This window comes from Myotis myotis, unplaced genomic scaffold, assembly GCF_014108235.1.
Source record: "Myotis myotis isolate mMyoMyo1 unplaced genomic scaffold, mMyoMyo1.p scaffold_m19_p_3, whole genome shotgun sequence".
Taxonomy (NCBI): Eukaryota; Metazoa; Chordata; class Mammalia; order Chiroptera; family Vespertilionidae; genus Myotis; species Myotis myotis.
In genome coordinates this window covers 118,263,541-118,288,607 of record NW_023416335.1, presented here as the reverse complement: position 1 = coordinate 118,288,607, position 25,067 = coordinate 118,263,541, and the positions used below count along the sequence as shown (strand labels likewise).

General features: G+C 42.8%; 1 protein-coding gene across 1 annotated transcript; it reads right to left on the bottom strand.

Annotated features, from left to right (window-relative positions):
* Positions 1-3,078: 3,078 nt before the first annotated feature.
* On the bottom strand, positions 3,079-23,806 carry C1QTNF9 (C1q and TNF related 9). Its single transcript, XM_036301754.1, has 4 exons — positions 23,669-23,806; positions 19,011-19,197; positions 5,856-5,918; positions 3,079-4,274 (listed from the first exon to the last, which is right to left on the bottom strand). The coding sequence occupies exons 2-4, from the start codon at positions 19,174-19,176 to the stop codon at positions 3,505-3,507; spliced, it is 999 nt and encodes a 332-aa protein (XP_036157647.1). The 5' UTR covers positions 19,177-19,197; positions 23,669-23,806; the 3' UTR covers positions 3,079-3,504.
* Positions 23,807-25,067: the final 1,261 nt, after the last annotated feature.

Below are 25,067 nucleotides of genomic sequence, written 5' to 3'. Positions count from 1 at the left end.
TCTCCCAAAGAATGACAATAACACAATAACCACATTGACCTGGTTGGAGTATGGATAGAATGGCTGTAAGTCCCAATTTCAAGTGGTACATCCTGTCGACAACTCATCCCAACCTGTGATTTAGAAAATTCTGTAGCTTGAATATGCACCGAGATTGCGTCCTTTTGCTTTTACATTAGTTGCTCTCCACTAATAGAAAGATGCACTGAGTTAACTTCTGAGGATCAAAGCCACTATTGCACAACAGGAGATTGGGGTACAGCAAGGCTAAAAAATGCACACAATTCAAATTCCTTTGTCATGGCTGGAACAACAACCCATATTTCAACTCTGTCTTGGGCCGTTCCACTATAATTTTGCTGCCACTCTCCTTGGACCACAGCCCACTCAAGTTTCTTTTAGAAGAAAGTTGTAGTAACAACAACAACAACAAAATCTGCATCAAACTGGTTTAAGCAAACAGAGAATTGTTGGTTCACACAACAAAATATTCCAGGAGTATTCTACCTTCATGTTCAGCTGGATTTAAGGCCCTAAACAATGTTCTCATGACTGGGTTCTCCCAGCCGTTTGGCTTGCTTCTCCCTCTCTATAGGTCAGAACAATGGCTGCCAGCTAAAGCTCTAACTTAATCTGAGAAAGGCCTTGCCATTTTTCCCATGGGATTTCCACAGTTCAGATGGCATCTCATTGGCTCTGACTGGATCAAGTGTCATCATGGACACTGTCACCATGGCTAGAAGGAGGTGCTGTTCTCTTTAGCTAAGCCTGAGTCCTATGTCCCTCCCGCCCCCGAGTGTAGAGCCTACAAAATCTGAAAGATGGGGCCTGAGAGTGGACATTGGGCTACTTTCATCAGAAGAAAGGGAAGTGAATGGTATGCATATGACCAGGAAATTTTGGCTGTAGGCAAGTTTCTCTTTTACTCCACTCTCCTAGTAAATTCAACTCTATTTTCCAACTCAAACTGTAACTCTCATGTCTCTCTCCAATGGCCATTTTCTCTTGTGTAGCTCATTTAACATTTTAGAAGGTAAATAGTGAAAAAAAAATTCAATGGGAATTGCCCTGCTGGGTTTCAGACTTATTTGATACCAATGATTCCTCTTTTCCTTCCTATTTCTCCCACTGGATGGAGCCTCTATCCTATGTCTGTCTCACCATTGTTTTTGGAAGCATGTAACTTGCTGCCTGGTTTCACAGGCTCACAGATAAAGAGCTTTGCCCCACGGTGATTAACACAATAGGTCTCCTCTATAACCAGCTTAAATGATTAAGATAATAAGACTTGGAACTTTGCGTTGAGGACATTTAGATGAAATTTTTGGACTTAGAGTTGATGTGAAATTGTAATGACTTTTGGGGATGTTGGGATGGGATAAATGTATTCAGCATGTGGGAAGGACATGAATTTGAGGGGATCAGAGAACAGACTGTTATGGGTTGAATTGTGTCTCCCCAAAAGACATGAAGTCGTAACCCTTGGTGTCTGTAAATATGATCTTACTTGGGAATAGGGTGCTTGCAGATATAATAAGATTAAGATTGTAGTAGACACTTAGATAGGCATGAGTAGATCAGGAATGATGGGCCAGGTGCAGAGGGTCACCAGGGTGGAGAGTTCCAGGTGCCTAGCAATGGGCAAAACTACAAGCCCTTATATGACCCATTCCCTTAAGTATTAACCCCTGGAGATGACATCTAGGCTTCAGCTGTGTTTCAGTCCAGGCCCAGAGAAATAGCAAAAGCAGATGGAGCAATGCTGTGACTGACATCAGGACCAGCTGCAATGACTAATGACCCTCTCCCCTCTGGCCGATCAATCAGTGGAGACCGTGAGGAGTACACCTGGAAGCTGATGAATACTCTATTGATATCCTTCCCTGAGACCTCAAATAAAAGCTCTCAGGATGGAGAACCAAGCACTGCTCTCTCTATGGCGCACACCCATGCCTTTCCACACCCTTCTTTCCCCCTAAGGTCTCTCTCTCTCTCTCTCTCTCTCTCTCTCTCTCTCTCTCTCTCTCTCCTAAGATTCACAAGGGCCCTTCTTTTGCTGTAACTTGTTTCCTTCTACGGCTCACTTCTTCTACCCTGTGACTTTCTAAATAAACTTTCTCTTATAGTTTGAGCCTTGGCTCTGCATTCCTTCCTAGCCAGAAATCAAATACCGAGGTTGCTAAGCTGAGGTTAACACCTGGTGCCATTTTCTGCTGATAACTAGATGATATCATACTGGATGAGTGTTGGCCCTAATCCAATACAATTGGTGTCTTTATAAAAAGAGGGAGATTTGTACTGGTACACAGACAGAGTGAAGATGGCCATGTAAAGTCAGAGATAAAGCTCGAAGTGATGCTGCCACAGCCACGAAATGTCTAGGATTTCTAGAATCTGGAAGCAGCAAGGAAGGATCCTCCCCTGGAGGCTTTATAAGGAACTGGTCCTGCCAACACCTTGATTTTGCATTTCTAGCCTCCGGAACTGTGAGAATAAATGTCTGTGGCTTTAAGCCACTCAGGTTGTGGTGCTTTGTCATGGCAATCCTAGGAAAGTAATACACATTCAAGTCCGGCAAATGGCTCCCTAAACAACTATTTGTTGAACTGAATGGCAATTAAAACTTAAGTTAAAACACTCTGAGTGAAGTGTGTTGCGGCCAAAGGTAAACTGAGTCGGGGGGCAAGGGATGAAAGGATTAAGGAAAGACAGGTAAGAGAATGAAAGCTGGGTCTCGGTGGGATGCTGCTCCCTGATGAGGAGACAGCGCCAGCGCCCACAAGCCGTGTCTTTATTTTATAGCAGATGCCACAAGGCAAAGTAGGGGCGTGATCATGTTGTTTACAGCATTCTCGTGAGTTCCAACCTCACTCAACTATATGCACCTGAACTCTACCACAAGGCACGTGGGGCTACGTGTTCGGACCATAGGTTCAAGCTTACAACCACAGCCGTTGGCTATGATTGTGCTGGGAGGGCCCTGCCCTCCAGGAGGGACTTGCACGTGGCAATGAGAGGACCCTGTCCTTTCATTAGTCCGAGGTTTGAACCTGGCCAAAATACTGTAGCCGTGCCCCATAAAGTGTTGTGCCTGTTTCTGGGATGCCTCATTGTCACCAGCTTAACACTCTTACTAGTCACTAAGTGGAGAAAGTATTTTCCTTTCTCCCTGTTGTCCTCAGAAACACAGATGAGAGATCAATCATAAAATGGCTCCTATGAGCCCTAAAATGATATCACAACATTCCACAAGAAATGCACACGCAAAGCATTCTTCAGATAATGAAAAATATCAAAATTACAATAAAAAATGCAGGTACTTAAAATTTTACTCTAAGGAAGATAGCAAATTACATAGAATTGGTTTTAAGAATGACATTTCTATTTTTACCTTTTTATGATAATTACAATACTGAGAGGATTAATATAGAAAAATCATCTATTGTATCTTCACGGAGCTAACTCTGATGGGTGGCAAGGCGGATTTATAAACACTCCCCATCATTAGCTGCTGAACAAAAGGAAGCCTGTGAAAGTTGTGTCATCATCCTCATCCGCAAACAGGCCGTTAAACCTCTCCCCTCCGGACACCTGCAGCCACACCTCGTCCCCCAGCTTCAGCGGCAGCACAATGCCGCCAGAGGCCTGGTCCTCAGAGCTCATGTAACTGTCCTTCGTGTGCAGTATTTTTACCCCATTTTTGACCAAAGATACCTGCACGTTCCTGGAGAACACAGTGATGTGGTAGGTGAAGTAATAGACGCCGGCAATGTGGCAAGTAAATTTTCCCGTAGCTATATCATAATGGTTGAATTCATTATACAAGATCCGGTCAAATTTAATGGGTACGTCTGAAGAAGGAAACTTGCTCAGCACAGTGAGCCCCACAGTGAAAGCACTTTTGGGCAAGACTGGAGTCTCACCAATTTTCCCTTTTTCCCCTCGATCCCCTTTCCAGCCTCTCATTCCCCGGGCTCCTGGCTCACCTTGAGGTCCCAAGGGCCCAGCATCTCCCTTGGGACCAGGCTTTCCAAGGGGGCCTATGGGGCCCTGCAAACCGGTTGGGCCCACAGGTCCACTGCTGCCCTTTAGCCCTGCTGGGCCAACGGGACCCACATCGCCTTTCTCCCCCTTTTGCCCTTGAGGACCAGTCTCTCCTCTGAGGCCTTTCTCCCCCATGGGGCCAACAAATCCCTTTGGCCCATGTTTCCCTGGGGGTCCTCTGGAGCCTGGATCTCCTTTGATGCCTTTTGCTTCAACTCTTCCATCTGCTCCTAGGTAGAGAGAGAGAAAGAGAGAGAGAGTAAACAAGGAAAAAATGATTTGTGAAACATTACCTATAAAAACAACTGGTTTTTCTACTATTGAATATACAAGTGTGATAAAACAGTGTACAGGTTTAGCATATATTCAGGGTTTGAAAACCTATCCATTCCTAAATCGCATGCATGCGCACGCACCCACACAAGCAAAACACTACTGAACTAGTGTCAGGACCCTCATCAGGAGGTACAACTCTTTACCGTCTATTCGACTGCTAACCATGCCGATCCTTGAGGAAACATATCTTTGGAATTAGCTCAGGTTACTTTCAGGAAACTGACAACTATGTGATGTCCTCCAAAAAGCTCCTCATGGAGTGAGCAATCACTAGTCTTCAGTGTGCCATTTATTGGTCTCTACTGCCCAGCCCAGCCCAGCCTGTCCATTGTGCCAACTATATTGGGCTACTTGTCAATATGCAGAATAGCTCTGTGCTTCCAGGTTCCTTTGCCTTGACTGGAAAGCAGTGACTATGAGCACGGGCTCAGAAGTTAAAGCCAGAATTCAATCCTCTCTCCACCACTTATGCACAGTGGGATGTTAGCCAAGCGGACTAGCCACCTCTGTTTCCTCCTCTGTAATATTGGGATAATCATATTACTTCATTTATAGGCGGTTGTATTGAGTCAATACATGAGAAGCACTTAGAACAACCTAGCACAAAGTGAACATTATATGTTAGCCATTATGGCTACTCTCCATCCCCATCAGTCACAGTTGCCAAGGTTCCTCCCTTCCTTTCAGGGCCCAATTCAATGCCACCTTCTCCATGTAGAGGCACTGAGTCAAAATTCAGTGTCATTTCTCAGTGCTCATACACTACTGAGGCTGCAGCAATCTATGATCAAAGGCCAAATCCAGTGTGCTGTCTGATTGTATTTATTTGTTTGTTTGTTTGTTTATTTATATATTTATTTACTATTTTTATTTATTTCAGAGAGGAAGAGAGAGATAGAAACATCAGTGATGAGAGAGAATCATTGATTGGCTGCCTCCTGCATGCCCCTTACTGGGGATCGAGTCCGCAACCCAGGCATGTGCCCTTGACCAGAATTGAACCTGAGACCCCTCATTCCACAGGCCAATGCTCTATCTTCTGAGCCAACCAGGTAGCGCCTGTCTGATTTTATATGGCCCACAGCTAAGAATAAGTTACATTTTTAAGTAGTCACAAATAACATTCCGCAATACATGACAATTATATAAAGTTCAGATTTTGTTTTTCATTTTTCATAAGCACTTCCCCACTTATATAAGTAGAGACTCCAGCTGCTTTTCACTACAATGGCCGAGTTAAGTGGTAGTGACAGAAACCGTATGGTCGGCAAAGCTAAAAATACTATCTGGCCCTTTGCAGAAAAAGCTTGCTGATCTCAGCACTGAATTATGAGCTTCTGGAGAGCAAGAACTGTTACCTTTATTGTTGGGTTATTCCCACAGCCCAGTAAAGTACTTCTCCTTGGGAAGAACTTATTGCTAAATCCTTGATGGTTCGGAATGAGAGCATGGTGAAACGGAACACGGTGTCTGACCTTGTTCTCCTTTCTGGCCGTGCATGCCATCCTTCCCTGGACCACCAGGACGTCCTGGTTCTCCTAAGTGGGAAAGAGAGAAAAAAGACAAGAGTTGAATTTCCAGTTTTCCTAGATATTGGTCTCAATCAGTGATGTAGACTGGAGAGAGGCAGATGTGAGGGAGCAGTAGGGTGCTGAGTTGTGTGAAAGAAGTGAATTATTATAAAATGAATTGGACTTCTCAAGTACTCAGCTCCCAAAGGCAGGACAAGAAGGGAGCATGTGCACAGATCATCACAATTGAGTTTTCTCATGTGAGGAGCACTCAGGACGTGATCAAATATCTGAGGCACCCTGGCTGGTGTGGCTCAGGTGGTTGGAGCTTTGTCCCTTACATCAAACATGGCAGGTTCAATTCCCGGTCATGAGGCAACCAATAGATGTTTCTCTCTCACATCAATATCACTTGCTCCCTCTCCCTTCTTTTCTCTAAAAATTAATTTTAAAAAATGCCGAAGGCATTGGGTGACTTTGTCACTTCTCCTTTTCTTTATTTCCTTTTATGTTTTGAATTGAACATTTTATTTTTCATTATGGTTTACATTTAAAATTATTTTGTATAAGCTTTAGGTGAACAGCATAGTGGTTAAACATTTACTTTACAAAGTATTCTTCCAATATTTCCAGTATCCACTGGGCACCATACATGGTTATTACAATATTATTGACTATACTAGTGGCCTGGTGCACAAAATTCATGCACATTAAAAGGGAATTAATTAGAGGAAATATTTTAATATTGTTATTTGCCCTTTCTCTATAATAGAAGTGTCAGAGGTGAAAGAAAATTAGTAAAATGTATATGAAAATCTTTCTCCTGTCAGGGTCTGGGGCATACCGCAGGACTCAGAGTCAAGTCCCCACCCAACCACGTGCACCTTGAAATCACACGAGACCCAGACCCAGCCAGCCCCACCCTCGTCAAGCCCTGCCAGGCAGGGGGCACAGCCTCACGTCCCCCGTCAAGCCCCACTGGGCTGGGGGCGCAACCTGAGGTCCCCCCAGCCAGGCACCAGGGAAGAGGGTGCAACCTGAGGTCCCCCATCAAGCCCCATCAGGTGGGGGGGTGCAGCCTGAGGTCTCCCTTCAAGCCCTGCTGGGCGGGGGGCACAGCCTGAGGTCCCCCCAGCCAGGCACCAGGGAAGGGGGTGCAACCTGAGGTCCCCCATCAAGCCCCATCAGGTTGGGGGGTGCGGCCTGAGGTCTCCCTTCAAGCCCTGCTGGGCGGGGGGCGCAACCTGAGGTCCCCTGCCGCGGCCAGGCGCCACGCAGCCTCAGGTCCCTGCTGATCGCTCCTTACGGCTCATTACAGGAACCCCACCTCCGCTGTGGGCGCAGCCATCTTGTGACAGCATGACGGAGTGAGGATCAATTTGCATGTTACCTCTTTATTATATAGGATTCCCTATGCTCTACTTTACATCCCAATGAGTATTTTGTAATTACCACTTTATAATGCTTCTTCTTTATTTTGGTTAATCCTCACCAGAGGATATTTTTTCCCATTGCTTTTTAGAGAGAGTGGAAGGGAGAGGAAGGGTGAGAAAGAAAGAGTGAGGGAGAGAGAGAAACATCGATATGAGAGAGACACATTGATTGGTTGGTCTCCCACACATGCCCTGGCTGGGGCCAAGGATGAACCTGAAACCCTGATACGTGCCCTTGACCAGGAATTGAATCGGAGATTCAGGTGCATAGTCCACTGCTCTAACCATTTAGCTACACCAGCCATGACCAAATTTGTACTTCTTAATTCCTTCACATTTTTTTTACCCAGTCCTTGAACCCCATCCCCCTCTGGCAACCGTTAGTCTGTTCTGTATCAATGAGTCTGTTTCAATTTTGTTTGTTCATTTATTTTTGTTCTTTAGATTCTACACATAAGTGAAATCATATGGTATTTGTCCTTCTCTGAGTGACTTATTTTACTTAGCATCATACCCTCTAGGTTCATCTGTCCCAAATGGTAAGATTTTATTCTTTTGTATGACCCAGCAACATTCCATTTTATGTATGTACCACAACTTTTTTTACTTACCAGTCTATTGAATGACACTTGGGTTACTTTCATAACTTGGCTATTGTAAACAATGCTGCAATAAACATAGGAGTGCATATATTCTTTCGAATTAGTGTTGTGGGTATATATATATATATATATATATATATATATATATATATATATAATCACTGGGTCATAGGCAGCTTCATTTTTAATTTTTGAGGGCCCTCCATACTATTTTCCATAGTGGCTGTACCAATCTGCATTCCAACCAACACTGCTCAAGGGTTCCCTTTAGTCCAAATCCTCACCATCACTTATTATTTGTGGATTTATTGATGACAGCCATTCTGATAAGTATGAAGGGAAATCTTACTGTGGTTTTAAGTTGCATTTCTCTGATGATTAGTGACAATAAGCATCTTTTCATATGTCTGTTGGCCATCTGTATGCCCTTTTTGGAGAAGTGTCCAGCCCACTGCCTATATTTTTAACTAGATTGTTTGACTCTGGTGTTGTTATATGAGTTCTTTATATATTTTGGATATTAACCCCTTATCAGATGTATCATTGGTGAGTATCTTCACCCATTCAACAGGTTGTTTTTATGTTTTGTTAGTAGTTTTCTTGGCTGTGCAAAAAATGTTTAGTTTGATGGAGTCCCCTTTGTTATTTTTTAAAAAAATATTTTTATTGATTTCAGAGAGGAAGGGAAAAGGAGAGATAGAAATATCAATGATGAGAGAGAATCATTGATTGGCTGCCTCCTGCATGCCCCACACTGGGGATCAAGCCCACAGCCCAGGCATGTGCCCTGACCAGGAATCAAACCATGACTTCCTGGTTCATAGGTCAATGCTCAACCATTGAGCCACACTGGCTGGGCCCATTTGTTTTTTATTTGTTTCCTTTGCCTAAGGAAAACATATCAGAAAAAAGTATTACTAGGAGAAATGTCAGAGATTTTACTGCCTATGATTTCTTCTAGGAGTTTTATGGCTTTGAGTCTTACATAGAAGTCTTTAATCCATTTAGAGTTTATTCTTGTATATGGTGTCGAAGGTAGTCTAGTTTCATTTTTTTTTTTTTTTTGCATGTATCTGTTCAATTTTCCCAACACAATTTACTGAATAGATAGTCTTTTTCCCATTGTATGTTCTTGCCTCCTTTGTCAAATATTAATTGACCATATGGTGTGGGTTTATATCTGGGCTCTCTATTCTATTCCATTGAACTATTTGTCTGTATTTATGCTGGTATTATGCTGTTTTTATCACTGTGGCCTTATCGTATTGTTTGCTATCAGGTAGCATGATACCTTCACTTTGTTCTGTTTCAAGATTACTGTGGCTATTCAGGGCCTTCTGTGGTTCCATATAAATTTTTGCATTATTTGTTTTAGTTTTGTGAATTATGTCATTTGCACCTTGATAGAAATTGCATTGAATCTGTAGATTGCTTTGGGTAACATGGGCATTTTAATTATGTTACTTCTTCTTTTCTATTTACATGGCATATGCTTCCATTTATTTGTGTGTTCTTCAGTTTTTTTCTTCATTATATTATAATTTTCTGAGTTGCAGGTCTTTTATCTCCTTGATTAAGTTTATTCCTAGGTATTTTTGATGCAATTATAAATGGGATTGTTTTCTTCCTCTTTTTGAGGGTTCATTATTGGTATATAAAAATGCAATTGATTTCTGAATGTTTATTTTGTATCTTGGTACTTTACTGAATTTATCATTTCCAATAGGTTTTTTTTGGTAGAATCTGTAGGGTTCTCTATATACAGAATGATGTCATATGCAAATAATGACAGTTTTACTTCTTCATTTCCAATTTGGATGCCTTTTATTTCTTCTTCTTGTCTGATTGCTGTGGCTAAGACTTTCTGGTACTATGTTGAACAAGAGGGGTGAAAGTGGATATCCCTTTCTTATTCCTAATCTTAAGAAAAACACTTTGAGTTTTTCCCATTTTATTTATGTGTTATAACACATCAATTGATTTGTAGATATTGTACCTACCTTGAATTCCAGTAATAAATCCCATTTGATCATGGTGTATGATCTTGTTAATGTATTGCTGGATCCAGTTTGCTAATATTTTGTGGAAGATTTTAGCATCTATGTTCATCAGGAATATTGGACTACAATTTTCTTTCTTTGTATTGTCTTTATCTAGTTTTGGAATTAGGATAATGCTGGCTTCATAAATAAGCATGGAAGTTTTCTCTCCTCTTGAATTTTTTAGAATAATTTGAGAAGGGTGGGTGTTAATTCTTGTTTGAATGTAGGTAAAATTCACTTGTGAAGCCATCCAGTCCAGGACTTTTGTTTGCTGGAAGTTTTTTTTATTACTACTTCAATTTAATTAGGTTTTCTGTTTTTTCCATTTCAATTCAGGTTTTCTGGTTCTTCCTGATTGATTGAGTTTTGGAAGATTGTATGTTTCCAGGAATTTATCCATTTCGCCCAGGTTTTCCAATTTGTTGGCATATAATGATTCATAATATTTTCTTATATTCCTTTAGTATTTTTGTGGCATCACTGGTGAGTTGTCCTCTTTTATTTATTACTAGAGGCCTGGTGCACGAATTCGTGCACCAGTGGGGTCCCCTGGCTTGGCCTGTGGGATCAGGCCAAAACCAGCTCTCTGACATCCCCCGAGGGGTCCCGGATTGCAAGAGGGTGCAGGTCAGCCTGAGGGACCCCACCAGTGCACGATCAGGGCCAGGGAGGGACACAGGAAGTTGGCCAGACGGGGAGGGACCGCGGGAGGGCTTCAGGGCATGTCCGGCCCGTCTTGCTCAGTCCCGATCAGCCGAACCCCAGAGCAAGCTAACCTATCAGTTGGAGCGTATGCTCCCTGGTGGTCAGTGCATGTCATAGCGAGCAGTTGAACAGCCTTAGCATATCGTTAGCATATTACACTTTGATTGGTTGAACAGATGACTGGACACTTAGCATATCAGGCTTTTATTATATAGGATTTTATTTATTTGGGTCCTCTTTCTTTCTTGAGTAGTCTTATTAAAGTTTTACTCATCTTGTTAATTTTTCCAATAAACCAACTCTTTGTTTCATTGATCTTTTGTATATATTTAGACTATTCTGCTCTGATCTTTATTATTTCCTTCCTTCTATTCACTATGGGCTTGGTTTGTGTTCTTTTTCTAATTCCTACACCTAGTTCACTTAGGTGTAAGGTTAGATTGTTTATTTGAGATTTTCTTGTTTCTTGAAGTAGGCCTGTAATGCTATGAATTTTTCTCTTAGGACTGCTTTTGCTATATATTTTGTGTTTTCATTTTCATTTATCTCAAAAAATCTTTTGATTTCTTCCTTGATCTTATTGTTGACTCATCAATTGTTTAGCAATGTGTTATTTAGCCTCCATGTGTTTGTGAGTTATTCAGGTGTGTGTTTTTTTCTTATAATTGTGGATAGAGAAGATGCTTGATATCATTTCAAACTTCTTAAATTTATTGAGATTTGTTTTGTGTCCTAAATGTGGTCTTTACTAGAAAATTTTCCATATGCACTTGAAAAGAATGTATATTCTGCTGCTTTGGGATGAAATGCTCTAAAAATTAAAGCCATCTGGTCTAGTATGTCATCTAAGCCCTCTGTGTCCTTGTTGATTTTCTGTCTGGAAGATTATCCAGTGATGTAAATGAGGTGTTAAAATCTATTATGACAAAAATGTCCTACTACAGCCATATTATTGTCAATCTTTCCCTTTATGTCCATCAAGATTTGTTTTATATATTTAGGTGCTCCTCTGTTGAGTGCATAAATGTTCACGAGGGTTATACTTTCTTGTTGGATTGATCCCTTTATTATTATGTAATGTATTTCTTTGTCTCTTATAGTCTTTGTTTTATATATATTATTAATTTCAGAGAGGAAGGGAGAGGAGAGATAGAAACAACAATGATGAAGGGGAATCATCAATCAGCTGCCTCCTGCATATCTCCTACTGGGGATTGAGTCTACAAGCCAGGCATGTGCCCTGACCAGGAATCAAACCCTGACCTCCTGGCTCATAGGCTGACATTCAACCAATGAGCCACTCTGGCTGGACTAGTCTTTGTTTTAAAGTTTATTTTGTCTGATATAAGTATTGTTACCCCTTTTTTTTGTTTCCATTTAATATATTTTTTTATCCCTTTACTTTTAGTCTATATATGTTTCTCATTCTGAGGTGGGTTTCTTTTAGATAGCATAAATATGGCTCTTGTTTTCTTATCCATTCAGCTACCCTATGTGTTTTGATTGGAGGATTTAAGCCATTTACATTTAAAGTGATTATTGATAGTTACATATTTATTGACAATTTTATTCCTCTTTTTTTCTTCTTAAAGAATCCTTTTAACATTTCTTGTAATAATGGTTTTGTACTAATATACCCCTTTAGCTTTTTCTTGTCTGGAAAGCTCTTTATTCCTTCTTCAATTTTAAATGCTAGCCTTACTAGATAGAGTAGTCTTGATTGTAAGTCTTTGTTTTTCATCACTTTGAATATTTTGAGTCAATTAATTCTGTTCTGAAATATTTCTGTTGAGAAATTAGCTGACAAGGAGCTCCCTTGTAGGAAACTAACTGTCTTTCTCTTGCTGCTTTTAAGATTCTCTCTTTGTCTTTAACCTTTGCCATTTTAATTTTGATGTGTTTTAGTATTGGCCTGTTTGGGTTCATCTTGTTTGGGATTCTTTGTACATCCAGGCCTAGTGTGTCTTTTTTCTTCTCAAGATTAGGAAAGTTTTCAGTCATTGTTTCTTCAAATAGGATCCAATCTTTTGCTCGCTCTCTCTCTTCTCCTTCTGGCATCCCTGTATTGCAAATGTTGTTATACTTCATTGTGTCATATAGATCCCTTAAACTTATCCTCATTTTTAAGAAATTCTTTTTTCTTTTTGCTGCTCTGATTGGGTGTTTTTTGCTACCTGTCTTCCAAATCACTGATTCAATCTCCACTTTATCTAATCTGCTGTTGATTTCATTTCAGATATTGTATTCTTCATTTTTACTAGTTCTTTTTTATGATTTTTGTGAATTTTTTTATATGTTTACTATCTCTTTGTTTAAGTTCTCACTGAGCTCATCAATTCTTCTTCTAGGTTCCTTGAGCATCCTTACAACTATTGTTTTGAACTCTGTACCTGGTAGATGCTCGCCTCCATTTCATTTAGTTATTTCCTGGGTATTTCTTCTATTCTTTAATTTTTGGCATTTTTTTGGTAATTGTTTCTGTGCATTAGGTAGATTTGCTATGCTTCCCAGTCTTGGTATAGATGCCTTATGTAGTAGGTGTCTTGTGGGCTCAGTGGTGCTGTCTCCCTGATCACGTAGGTGGTACATGCTCCAAGAATGTCCCTCATGTGTGTTATGTGAAACTTGCTACAGTAGTTGAGTTTTGGTTGGCGTTGGTCAGTCTCTGGGTGAGGTTGGTTCTTGGGCTACCTATGAAAATTGATTCCGACCACAGTTTATAAGCTCCTATGTGAGGACTGATCCCATGAAGAAGAATTTGCCTCAGAAGGGTCTGGTCCCTGCTGAGATCTCACTTTGGGTGTGAAGCTAATTGGCTCATGCTTTGATGTGGTCTGAATCCTGCCACTGGGTGTGTTGGCTCTGGGGCTTCCTGGGAAGGACTTTGATGCAGTTCAATATCAGACATTGTCTATAACCAGCCCTGGGCTACATGTTTGGAGCTACAAAGTGATCCACAGTTTGTGGCTGCCTCTGCTGGGCCTGGGTGTGAATGGGTGGGTCCAACCTGTGCACTAAGGCCAGCTTCCACCAGCAAGGAGCCTGGGGGCAGATCAGCAAAAGCCCCAATGCACTCTCACATCAGCTTCCACTTGCCTGTTGCTGGTTAGGCTCGGTTGCTGAAAGGGCCTCTGGTGGTACAGAAGCTGCATGAGGTAGGTTCTCAGTGAATCACCATGTACGCATAAATGGTGTTCACCAAATTAATAGATTCAAACTCGGTGCCAGTGCTGCGACTGAGGCCACTCAGCAAAAGTCTCAGGGTACACCACAGCCAGCCACCTCTTGCTGGGTGCCTGGGGATCTTCATGGTGAAGCAGGGTCTCAGGGAGTTGTCTGGGTGTGGACAGTGCCCAAACAGGTCAAGATTCAACAATATGAAGAAAGGGCTTTGCACAGGAATGGTAGTGCCAGTTGGACATATGAGTGAAAAATGGCCCTACCCTGGAGTCAGACAACTCAGTCTCTTCTCCTCAAGAGCCTTCCAAAAAGAGTCTGCACTGAAGGCCTAAGCTGAACACAGCCAACTAACTCCTCTGCAGAGTGTGAGCTCAGCAAAGTGGAGACACTGAGAATTGGGTGGGTGGGTTTAGTGGATCTCCAATAGGGGGAGGGCTGTGCTGGTCAGGCATGTGGAAGGGAAATAGTCCTTACCCTAAAGCCACACAACTTGGTCTCTGACACCCCTTAAATTTGCCCTCAAGAGCCCTCCAAGAAAGTCTACACCATGGGTCCAGGCAGCTGAGTCCTCCACAGGGTGGGGCAACAGGGAGTTGGAAGGGTAGAACAGTGCATTCCTCCTGGCTGATGCCATATGGAGGAGAGTGCTTAACCCAGGAAAGATGGCATCTGTAGGTGGTAGGGGAAAGGGACTCAGCACAGGGACCTGGCAGCTGTTTCTTCAGTTCTCTTCCTGGGAGTCACACAAACTTGTCTGACCACAAATGACTTCAGTCCACTCTGATCCATCCTCCCTCTGTTGGAGTCCGGGGTGTGTGGTCATGAATGTTATTTGGTGCATTGTCTTTTTACGAGTGCACCTGGGTTTCTAGCAGACTTCTATCTCTCCTTGGTAGATAGAATCCTCATTGATTTTCACAGCGAGGAGTTACGTGATCTCCTCTGGTGCTCCTGGCTGGGGAACCCAGCTTTGGGTTGAGATCCATGCTCCTTAGGAGGAACCTTTGAAGCTGAGATATCCTTTCAGATTCTTGACCTTTTCTTGTCTTTCCCCTTCCTACCAGTCTCAATGTGGCTTCTTCTGTAAATCCTTGGTTATAAGACATGTTCAGCTTGTCTTCATTGGTTTTTCAGGTTGATTGTCCTATAATTTAGTTGTAATTCCAGTTTGGACCTGGGAGGAGGTAAGTATAACTTCCACCTACTCTGCTGCCCTCTTGGATCTCCCTCCTCCTTTTCTATCACTCTTGTGGAGAGTGGAGTGGAAGGTTTACTAGCCTACTGCAAAAACACAGATGACTATGGTTACACAACATGATTTGGGATAGAAGGGAGGGTTCTGGAAGGATCTCTCCAGTGCTTTAGCGTAATGGAAAATATCACTGATCAATTGGCATGGCAGACCCCATTAGGAACATCAAGTGAGTGAGATATTGCTGAACACACACAAGGCCTTATTCTGGAAACAGGTTTCCATGAGCTCTAACCCTCCATGTTGTAAGTTTAGGCATGGCAGTAGAAGAACCTACTAGGATGTGGTTCACTCCAGATGGCGTCCCCCATAGCAACAGACACCCCAGACTTCAGGTCCACAAACCCAGCTGTGGGGTGACAGGGACAGGGAGGGCCAGTTTCCTGGTCCTGACAAAGGACTGACATGGGCATATTTATATCAGTGATGCCTGGTCTCCTGGGACTTCAGACCCTGAATACTGGGGAGTCTCTGAGCAGCAGTCACCCCTACATTTACTTCCTTTTCCTTCCCTCTCAATTCCCTTCACTGGCCCACTCTAAAAGTATAAATCTTCCTATTCTTACTTCTTTTTGTTTCTCTGCTTAAGTCTCCATTCTTCCATTGTCTGGAATAGTGGCCTCAAAGCTTTCATGATGTACACCTCCAAGTCACAAAGAATGGACATGTAATCTAATGAATATGCATTTATGTATTCATAAATTACATGTAGATAATGTTCTAAAAATGTATTCATTATTAAAACACACAAAAATATATTTGAAGAAAAAAATGAAGTTAATTATTAGTGTGAGAAGTATGATTAAATAAACTTCTGAGAAACATATGTATATATTATATGCACTAGTATAAACTCTGTACAAAACATATATATATGTGTATATATGCTTTGAAGGAGTATGAAAAGCTCAAAAGAATGAATAACATTGAAGAATAAGGAGAGAGATTCAATAAGGAAAAAATAGATGAATTTGGTGCTGGATATATAAGCATTTGTCTTTGTCTACTTATCATCTATCTCCTGTGTATATAAAATATTTTAAAATAAAAAAATTAGCCGAATCCGGTTTGGCTCAGTGGATAGAGCGTCGGCCTGCGGACTGAAAGGTCCCAGGTTCGATTCCGGTCAAGGGCATGTACCTGGGTTGCGGGCACATCCCCAGTAGGGTGTGTGCAGGAGGCAGCTGATCGATGTTTCTCTCTCATCGATGTTTCTAATTCTCTATCTCTCTCCCTTCCTCTCTGTAAAAAAATCAATAAAATATATTAAAAAAAATAAAATAAAATAAAATAAAAAAATTAAAATTAAAATTCCATATATTTGTAAATAAAACACACACACCCACTCTTGAATCAGAGAGGAGATGAGCACCCAGAGGTGAGACTCTCACCTCACCCGCCAGAAGTGCTGAGCTGCAAAAATGTTGCCTTGAGACTGGAGCCAAGTACACTCGGATTTTAGAGACAGCTGGTGTAACCCTGGGAGTCTGAGGTCACGGCTGATGCCGGCCTTTCAACTGGAAGAGTCTAAAGAACAAGGCAACTGGGAGCAACCCTACCTGGCAGTGGAGGGTCGCAAAGCTGCAGACATTCCAAGCGGTTCTGTTGTGAACCTGGCAGCCGAGGGCATCATGGTAGGAGGCTTGAAGAGGTAACTTGGAGGAGGAAGTGGAGGGTGAGAAGTGGGACTGGGGTCCAGCAGGCCTGAGAAGCTACCAGCAAGCCCTGCTCCACATCTCCCTAGACCAGCTATTTTCAACTGGTGTGCTGAAGGAACTTTTAAAACATGCAACTATTAGTCAGGGGCACTGAGCTCTTTTCCCTTTGATTGTTAAATAAATTTTTTTTAAAAGACAACAGCCAACACAACAATAGCTGTCCAATTTGAAAGCCCTGTCTTGAACCATAAATATATAGGTCATATAATAGAGTTGCAACTTACTGGTCACGTTGCATATGGTTGCATCTGATTGGTTAATTCTGGTACCAGAAATCCTTATATACAAGTATAGGCACCAGATTTTTTAAAAAGCCACTTTGAGGCAAAAAGAGTAGGTAAGCCCGGCTGGTGTTGCTCAGTGGTTCAGTTTTTTTGTTTTGTTTTGTTTTGTTGTGTTTTTTTTTCAGTGGTTCAGTTTTGGCTCATGCACCAAGAAGTCACTGGTTTGATTATGGGTCAAGATACATACCCATAAAATTAATGAAAACATTTTTAAAAGGACAGGAAATTACTATTATTATTTTTTCTAAATCAATCAAAATTATACCCATTTCTTGTTAGATCAGTAAAAATATATATTTTTGGTGTGCTGCAGAACTTTAGTAATTATTGTATGTGGCCCATGAGATGAAAAAGGTTGAAAATCTCTGTCCTAGAAAAGTCCACCTCGAGCACCCAGCCTCTGCAAGCATGCCCTCGGCCACAACCCCTCCAGCAGCTCCAGGCAGCTCAGGCTCAGGCACCTGTCCTGCCCCCCTGAGTCCCTCATGCTGAGTAAGGAGGACTTCTCCTGTCCACCCCACTGGCTCTATTCTCAGGGAGCTGGGAGACTTCCATCAATGAGACTGAGATCCCTCTGAATCCAGGGTCCCAGCAGGCAGGGGTCCCTGAGGAGCAGCTGTATAGCTTCAGGTTAGTGTCCATTTTTGTATTCTCTACAGTCCTCTGCCTTGCAGCATGGCCAGGAGGCATTAACTCCCACCTGCATTGCAGCTGGATGCTCTCTGGCAAAAACTTTAACATGCTCAAAGTCACTAATCATCTGCAAGATGCAAATCAAAATGACAGTGAGGTGCCATCTCACACCTGTCAGAGTGGCTATCATCAACAAATCAACAAATGACAAGTGCTGGCAAGGATGCAGAGAAAAGGGAACACTCGTGCATTGCTGGTGGGAATGCAGACTGGTGCAGCCACTATGGAGAACAGTATGGCGTTTCCTCAAAAAGTTAAAAATGGAACTCCCATTTGACCCAGTGATCCCACTTCTAGGACTATATCCAAAGAAACTAGAAACACCAATCAGAAAGGATATATGCACCCCTATGTTCATAGCAGCACAATTTACAATAGCTGAAATTTGGAAACAGCCTAAGTGCCCATAGCAAATGAGTGGATTAAAAACCATCTACACAATGGAATACTACGCTACTGTAAAAAGGAAGGAACTCCTACCATTTGCAACAGCATGGATGGACCTGGAGAGCATTATGCTAAGTGAAATAAGTCAGTCAGAGAAAGATAAATACCACATGCTCTCACTCATTTGTGAAATATAATGAACAACATAAACTGATGAACAAAAACAGATCCAAAGACAGAGAAGCATCGATTAGACCATCAAACCTTAGAGGGAAGGTAGGGAAGGATGGGGGTAAGGGGAGAGATCAACCAAAGGACTTGTATGCATGCATATAAGCCTAACCAATGGACACAGACAACAGGGGGGTGAGGGCATGAGCGGGGGGTTGGGGGGGGGCAAAGGGGAGATAAGGGCACATATGTAATACCTTAATCAATAAAGAAAAAAAAAAAACTTAGCAATTGGGTCTCTCTATAGCCCCATGTGCCCAAGATCCTTCATACCTGTCCTGTTGTCTGAGGCAGGAAGATCTATGACATTATATTCTCCTGAAAATGGTCTGTAATAGCAGAGATGATGGTTAGCACCAGGTTTCCCCCAGTAGATGAGAAAGTGCATGAGGAAGGAGTTCCTGTCGCTCTTGTCCAAACACCCAGGCATTCGGCCCAGAATCTGGTGTGGAGCGGCTTTCAGTAAGTGTGTGCTGAGGGATGGGGGAGTGAGGAGCAGGTGATGACTGCACAGGTGATGAACGAATGAATGAGGGAAAAGAAATGAAGGGATAAATGGAACAGCAGCTAACGACCACCAGGTGGTAAGTACCTGCATCCCCTTTGTCACCCTTTGCTCCATCTCGTCCATCTCTTCCAGGCAAACCATTGTGACCGGGATTCCCAGGGACACCAGGGTGCCCTTGCCTGCACGTGTCCTGTGAGTTCACGTTCCCTGTGCAGACTCCAGTGGCAAGCAGGAGCCACCAGATCCTCATGGTCCAGATGACAGAGCTGAACTGAAAGAGGGAAGCACAGATCAAAAGGGGGATCCTTTGTCCCAGGGACCATGGCACAGCCTCTGCTCCTCACCCCTGGTGAGGCCCGCACAGATGGTCAGGGTGGGTCAGGGTAGAAGCTGGTAGCAGACCAAGCTGCTTACAACCAGGACATTGTCCATAAAAGGAACACATGTGATTGGCACCACTTTTAATGGTGAGCAATCCAGGAGAAAGCCAGGTCCCAAGTCAGGACACTTCCCTTTACCATGTCACTTTGGGAAACCACTTTTCAGAGCCGCAGAAGATGTTAACGCCTACTTACCTCAGAGAGCTGCTGCAAAAACCAGATTTGGTCACCATGCACATGAAAGCACATTATAAACAGTACAGCCAACTAGAGGTAGCATTTGACTCGGCAATCCCCCTTCTGGGTATATATGCACAATCACTGAAAGCAGGGTCTCCAGCGGCTGGTTCTCCGCCCATGTTCACAGTTGCATCACTCACGGTAATCAAAAGGTGGAAGCAACCCAATAAACGCATAGACGAAATCTGGCCTATCCATGCTGTGGAATGTGAGTCAGCCTTAAAGAGGAAAGAAACTCGGGCCCTGCCGCACATGGAGAAACCCGGAAGCATTATGCTGCTGCACAACAATGTCAGTGTCTCTAACACCATGAACTGAACTCTTAAAAGTGATTAAAATGGTTCTGTGTGTATTTTACACAACAAAAACTTAATTTAAAAATATTAAATGTTCCAAGTGGTCCTACTACAATTAGATGTCTCCTTTGAGTCAAGGTTTGTTTTTAATGGGGGCGCATGCTCACACGCAGGAGGGCACATGGTGTGAGAAGTACACTTTCAAATCACCCCTCCAAGCTATTGATTTGCTTTCCAACCTTACCAGAAGCTAAGACAATGCTGGTTGGTGAGGCAGGGGCTGAGATCTGAAGGAATGTTCTAGACAAAGAGAACAACACTGGCAAGTCCCCAGCAGTGTGAACCCTTGGGATGCATAGGGCCCACCTGACCAGGTCAATCTCCCCTAGAAGGGGCACAGAGTTCCCTGTTCCTCTCTTTCATGGCACCAGGATAGAGGGGCTACATTTGTTTAGGTAATTGTATAACGAACAACCTGGCTCCCACCTGACTGTATTTTCCTCATTCTTGTAGTCCCAGTGCTCAGTGTTAAGCCTGGAATAGTAGGATGAATAACTATGTATAGAGTGGAATGAATATGTTATGGTAGATAACTTCAGATATAAAAAAAAATAATAACATAAGGCTAGTGCAACTGGTTAGAAGCCAGAACCTCTGCTGAAGGAAGTATACACAGCCCTTTAGAAAGTTAAAGAGAAAGGACATCTGTATCTAAGCCCAGTAATCTCATCCCCCAAATTCTTCCCAATACCCCAAAGTTTGTGTGTCATAGATATTAAACCCAGCGTTACCTGTAATTGTGAAGACGTGCATACTACACAATTTGTAACAATAAGTAGTTTAGATAGTAGAATATTATGTAACCACTGAAATGATTATGAAGGTCATGTACAAATATGTAAAATGTATCGGTTGTGTTGAGTTGAATTTTTAAAAAGTAGACTAAAATGCCATGCACATGATGAATGCACCTCTGTAATTATGCACATTGACAAAAGCTAGGAGCAAATAGACCCAATTGAACATGGTAGTTTTGGAACGGTAGGATGGTTTTTTCTTCGTTTAGAAAAAATGCTGTTTTTACAGTGTCTATACCAGCCGTGGGCAAACTACTGCCCGTGGGCCGGATCCGGCCAGTTTGAAATGAATAAAACTAAAAAAAAAAAAGATCATACCCTTTTATGTAATGATGTTTACTTTGAATTTATATTAGTTCACACAAACACTCCATCCATGCTTTTGTTCCGGCCCTCCGGTCCAGTTTAAGAACCCATTGTGGCCCTCGAGTCAAAAAGTTTGCCCACCCCTGGTCTATACATATATATATATATATATATATATATATATATATATATATATATATATATATATATTAAAACCAGATAGACTGTCATGCAAAAAATTATATCACCATCTTATGGAGGCCTCTAAATGTCACATGACTTGAGGCAAGTAGAGTATTTTGGGGGAAGGAAATACAGATGTTTCCCTTTGAAGTCACAGACAAATGCCATTTCAGGAAATTGAGTTGTTTTCTTGGAGCCAAATTCCATAAATAATCTACATCAGCCTCTTCTGTTTAACTCAGAAGTGACTCAAATCTAAATTGCACAGGTCAAACTCTATTAAGGGGTCTGTATTTTTTACTTTTTAATTTTTTAAAAATGTGTTACAATTGTGCCAGTAATTAAAAGCTTACAAGATAGTAAAGGTGTCAACTTGTGATAAACTCCGTTTTGTTCTTCAGCTAGAGAAGAGCTAAGATAAAGCAAACATTTACTCTTCTCCAATTTTTTCACTAGTTTTGGCATACTTCATACAGGCAGAGATCACAGCTAGCTTGCTTCTACCTCATGCCTACCCTGTAGCCAACCTTCAGCAATTGGTTTTGAATAATTGGATATACTTAGCTCCCACATGAGCAGTGAGATAAGTCGAGGCACTATCTCTAATAAAAGGGACAGAAGGGTTTGCACAAGGCATGTGGTAGAATTTGTATTAATGTGTTACTTTAAAAAAATAAAACAATTACATTTGTGCTCTCACAAAGTCATGGTTTGGATCCTGTTTCATGAGTTCAACCAGTTCCTATACTTGAATTTTATTGTCTGTTATCTCTCCAAAATGCATTAGAGCTAGGATCACGGTCCAAACCCATTCTCCCCTCTCTCCCTCTCCCTCCCCCTCTCATCTGTATGTCCTTCTCACTGCATCCAGACCAGGGTTCTTATCCAGTACCAAATGAGATTATAGCTTTTTTAAGATAGCGACTGCATCTTTCCCTTTCTTTTTTCAGTATATCACAGTCAAATACTTGTTGAATGATACAATGAATAAATGAATGAGTGGAAGGAAGAAATGGAGGGAGGTATGGAGGGAGGGAGGAAAGAAGGAAGGAAAGAAGGTTGTCTTGGTTCTAACTGTGTGTAGGTCAGTTGGGGAGGTGACTGGCTATGAAATCTAATCCTTGTCAATGCTTCTGGTGAGGACTGCAGCGTGAATATTACTATGAAACTAGATTTTGGCCAGTGAGGAGCCAGCAGAGGGAATGTGTGCTACTTTTGGTCCTTAAATGGAAACGGTGTGCCCTCCCTTGCCCCTCCCCCCTTCCCATGGCTGAAGTGAGCATGGGGCGCTGAGCCATCTTGAACTCCTCAAAGGAGATAGAAAAACCCTGATATCTAATGGCGCCACAGACCAGATCTGTCCCGCTAACCCATCTTTGACATGAGAGAGAAATACGCTCTTAACTGAGCTACCATTATGTGGGGTCTTTTACACCAGCTAAGCCTCCATCTGAACTCATGCAAGGTTTCTACTGTGGAAGCTGTGGCCACTCATCCGAGGTGAGGACGGTGTGGACTTCCAGGGCAGCCAGCCTGACAGTCCGAGTACAGGGCCCTCCAGGTGACATATTGGGAACCGACAATCATCACTGCCTTGAGCAGATCAATACAATCAACCCGAATGCAGAGACCTCAGGAAGCAGCTGCCGTCTCACAGCCTGACATGCTGGGGCACAGGACACAGGCTGCAAATGACTCACGAGTTACTGTTTCTTAATCCCAAATAAAAGAGGTCCTTACTCAGTTGACTTATTTCTTTATTGTTTCTTCTATGCTGGACCTAGATTTCTCCTTCACTCCTGAATTTCTTGATAAAAGGTTACTCAGTCCCCAAGGACATGATGACTAATTCATGGCCAAGGCTAAAGGTTTCAATACTGAGATTTTATAGGCTGGCCAGAGCCACGCTGAGCAGCCGCTGAGCCCCTGCTGCTTGGGCAAGGGATGAGCTAATCCCCACCCCACATCCCCCCCACCCCCCACCCCGAGCTGGCAATTAAGAATCTAAAAATCTCTGAATTGCCTTCACTGAATACATTTTTTTCCATGTGCTCTATATGTTATATACTTTAGGTATTCCTTCTTCAACACATGTTGAGGGGCTTTAAAAAAAACCACTAGAATAAATTAAGATAGCCATAAATATAAACTCACACATTAAAATTTGCACAAAATTATCAACGAGCTGCTCTAGAAAAGTCTGTTCATTCCACGGCTTTCTGTGGTTTCAGGCTTCCTCCCAGCCAATTCAGAGTTCTGGCAGAAGAATGTCAAAATCTGCTTCATCCTATTTAGCCTCTTCCTCACAAATGAATTTTGGAACTGGCTCACTCCTTTCCTACCCAAAACTCTGCAGACATCTGCCTTTTTACTTTGCAAATAACTGAGCAGGGTTGTCACACACTAATAATAAAAAGGGCAGTTTTAGGACTCGGATGCCTTAAGCTGAATGTAAAGAATTAGTTTCCTAATGCACTTACCTGCTCCCCAGGGCTGCGGGCTGCACCCAGGTGCTGCGCAAACCAGGACTCAAGGACAAACTAAGTAAAATCACACCTTCCTGGCATACAATTCCCTGGTGGATGTATCTGCAAAACAGCAGGAAGGGGCGGGAACAGAGAGGCACAAATGTCTTGGAAGGGCGTCAAACCGGCAGCCACACTTGAGTCAGGTAGCGTCTTCCACCAGCTCCACTCAGTATGGAAAACTCAGCTCCCCGCCCTCCCCTCCATCGCCAGCCCTGCCCTCCCTTCTGGGCTTCCCTCTGTTCAGCTCACTACCCACAGGACAGACCTGTCTCGAATCCAAACACAGAACTCCCGCCTCACCCCTTCATGCTGTATTTTCTGTATCGGTTTATGGCACTAGCACCCACCCATCACCTCAAGGCAGAACTTGGAAATTATCCTTCTCCCAACATCTGGAGGCCGACTGAGACCTGTTACCACCACTGAGCATCCTTCACACCTAGCCCTCTCCTATCCCGTGGCATCTTCACTGGACACTGTCTCCTAAATCAGTGGTCGCCAATCGGTGGTCCGTGAGGTCTGAAACGTTAGTGACCGCTGTCCTAAATCACCTCCCTGCCTCTGCTTCCCAATCCACCCTTTTCTCTGCCACTGGAATGAGCTCCTAAGCAGATCTGCCACAACATCCCTTTCCTAAAGCCTTTCCATCCCTTCCCTAAAGCCTTATCGTACAGAATGAAATCCCAGCTTCCAACACTGTGGTCTCACACAACTTGCATCACACTGGCCAGCAAACCTCCCCGCCCTGCTGTGCTGAGTTAACGTTCCAGAGCAGCGGCTCTCAACCTGTGGGTCGCGACCCCTTTGGCGGTGGAACGACCCTTTCACAGGGGTCGCCTAAGACCATCCTGCATATCAGATATTTACATTACGATTCATAACAGTAGCAACATCACAGTTATGAAGTAGCAACGAAAATAATTTTATGGTTGGGTCACAACATGAGGAACTGTATTTAAAGGGCCAGAAGGTTGAGAACCACTGCTCCAGAGCCCCGCTGGGCCCTGGCCTCCTGTGTGCTGCCTTCCCACCCGCCACCAGAGGAAGGGACCCCATGTCCTGAAGGCCTTTCACAGCATGTACACACTCCTGCTGTGTCCTGCTGTGCATAGTTCACTCTCAATTGTAATTGTACCTCGTGTTTGCCTTCCCTCTTTGACCATAAGCTCCTTTTGGAGGATTCATACATTTCAGGTGGTCTTTCCCAGGCATAGGGTAGGTGGCTCATGTCATCTCCCCAGGACTCTGCCAGAGGAAATGGCCACAGCCCTCCATTTTCTTTTTCTTTTCTATATATTTTACTGATTTTTTACAGAGAGGAAGGGAGAGGGAGAGTTAGAAACATCAATCA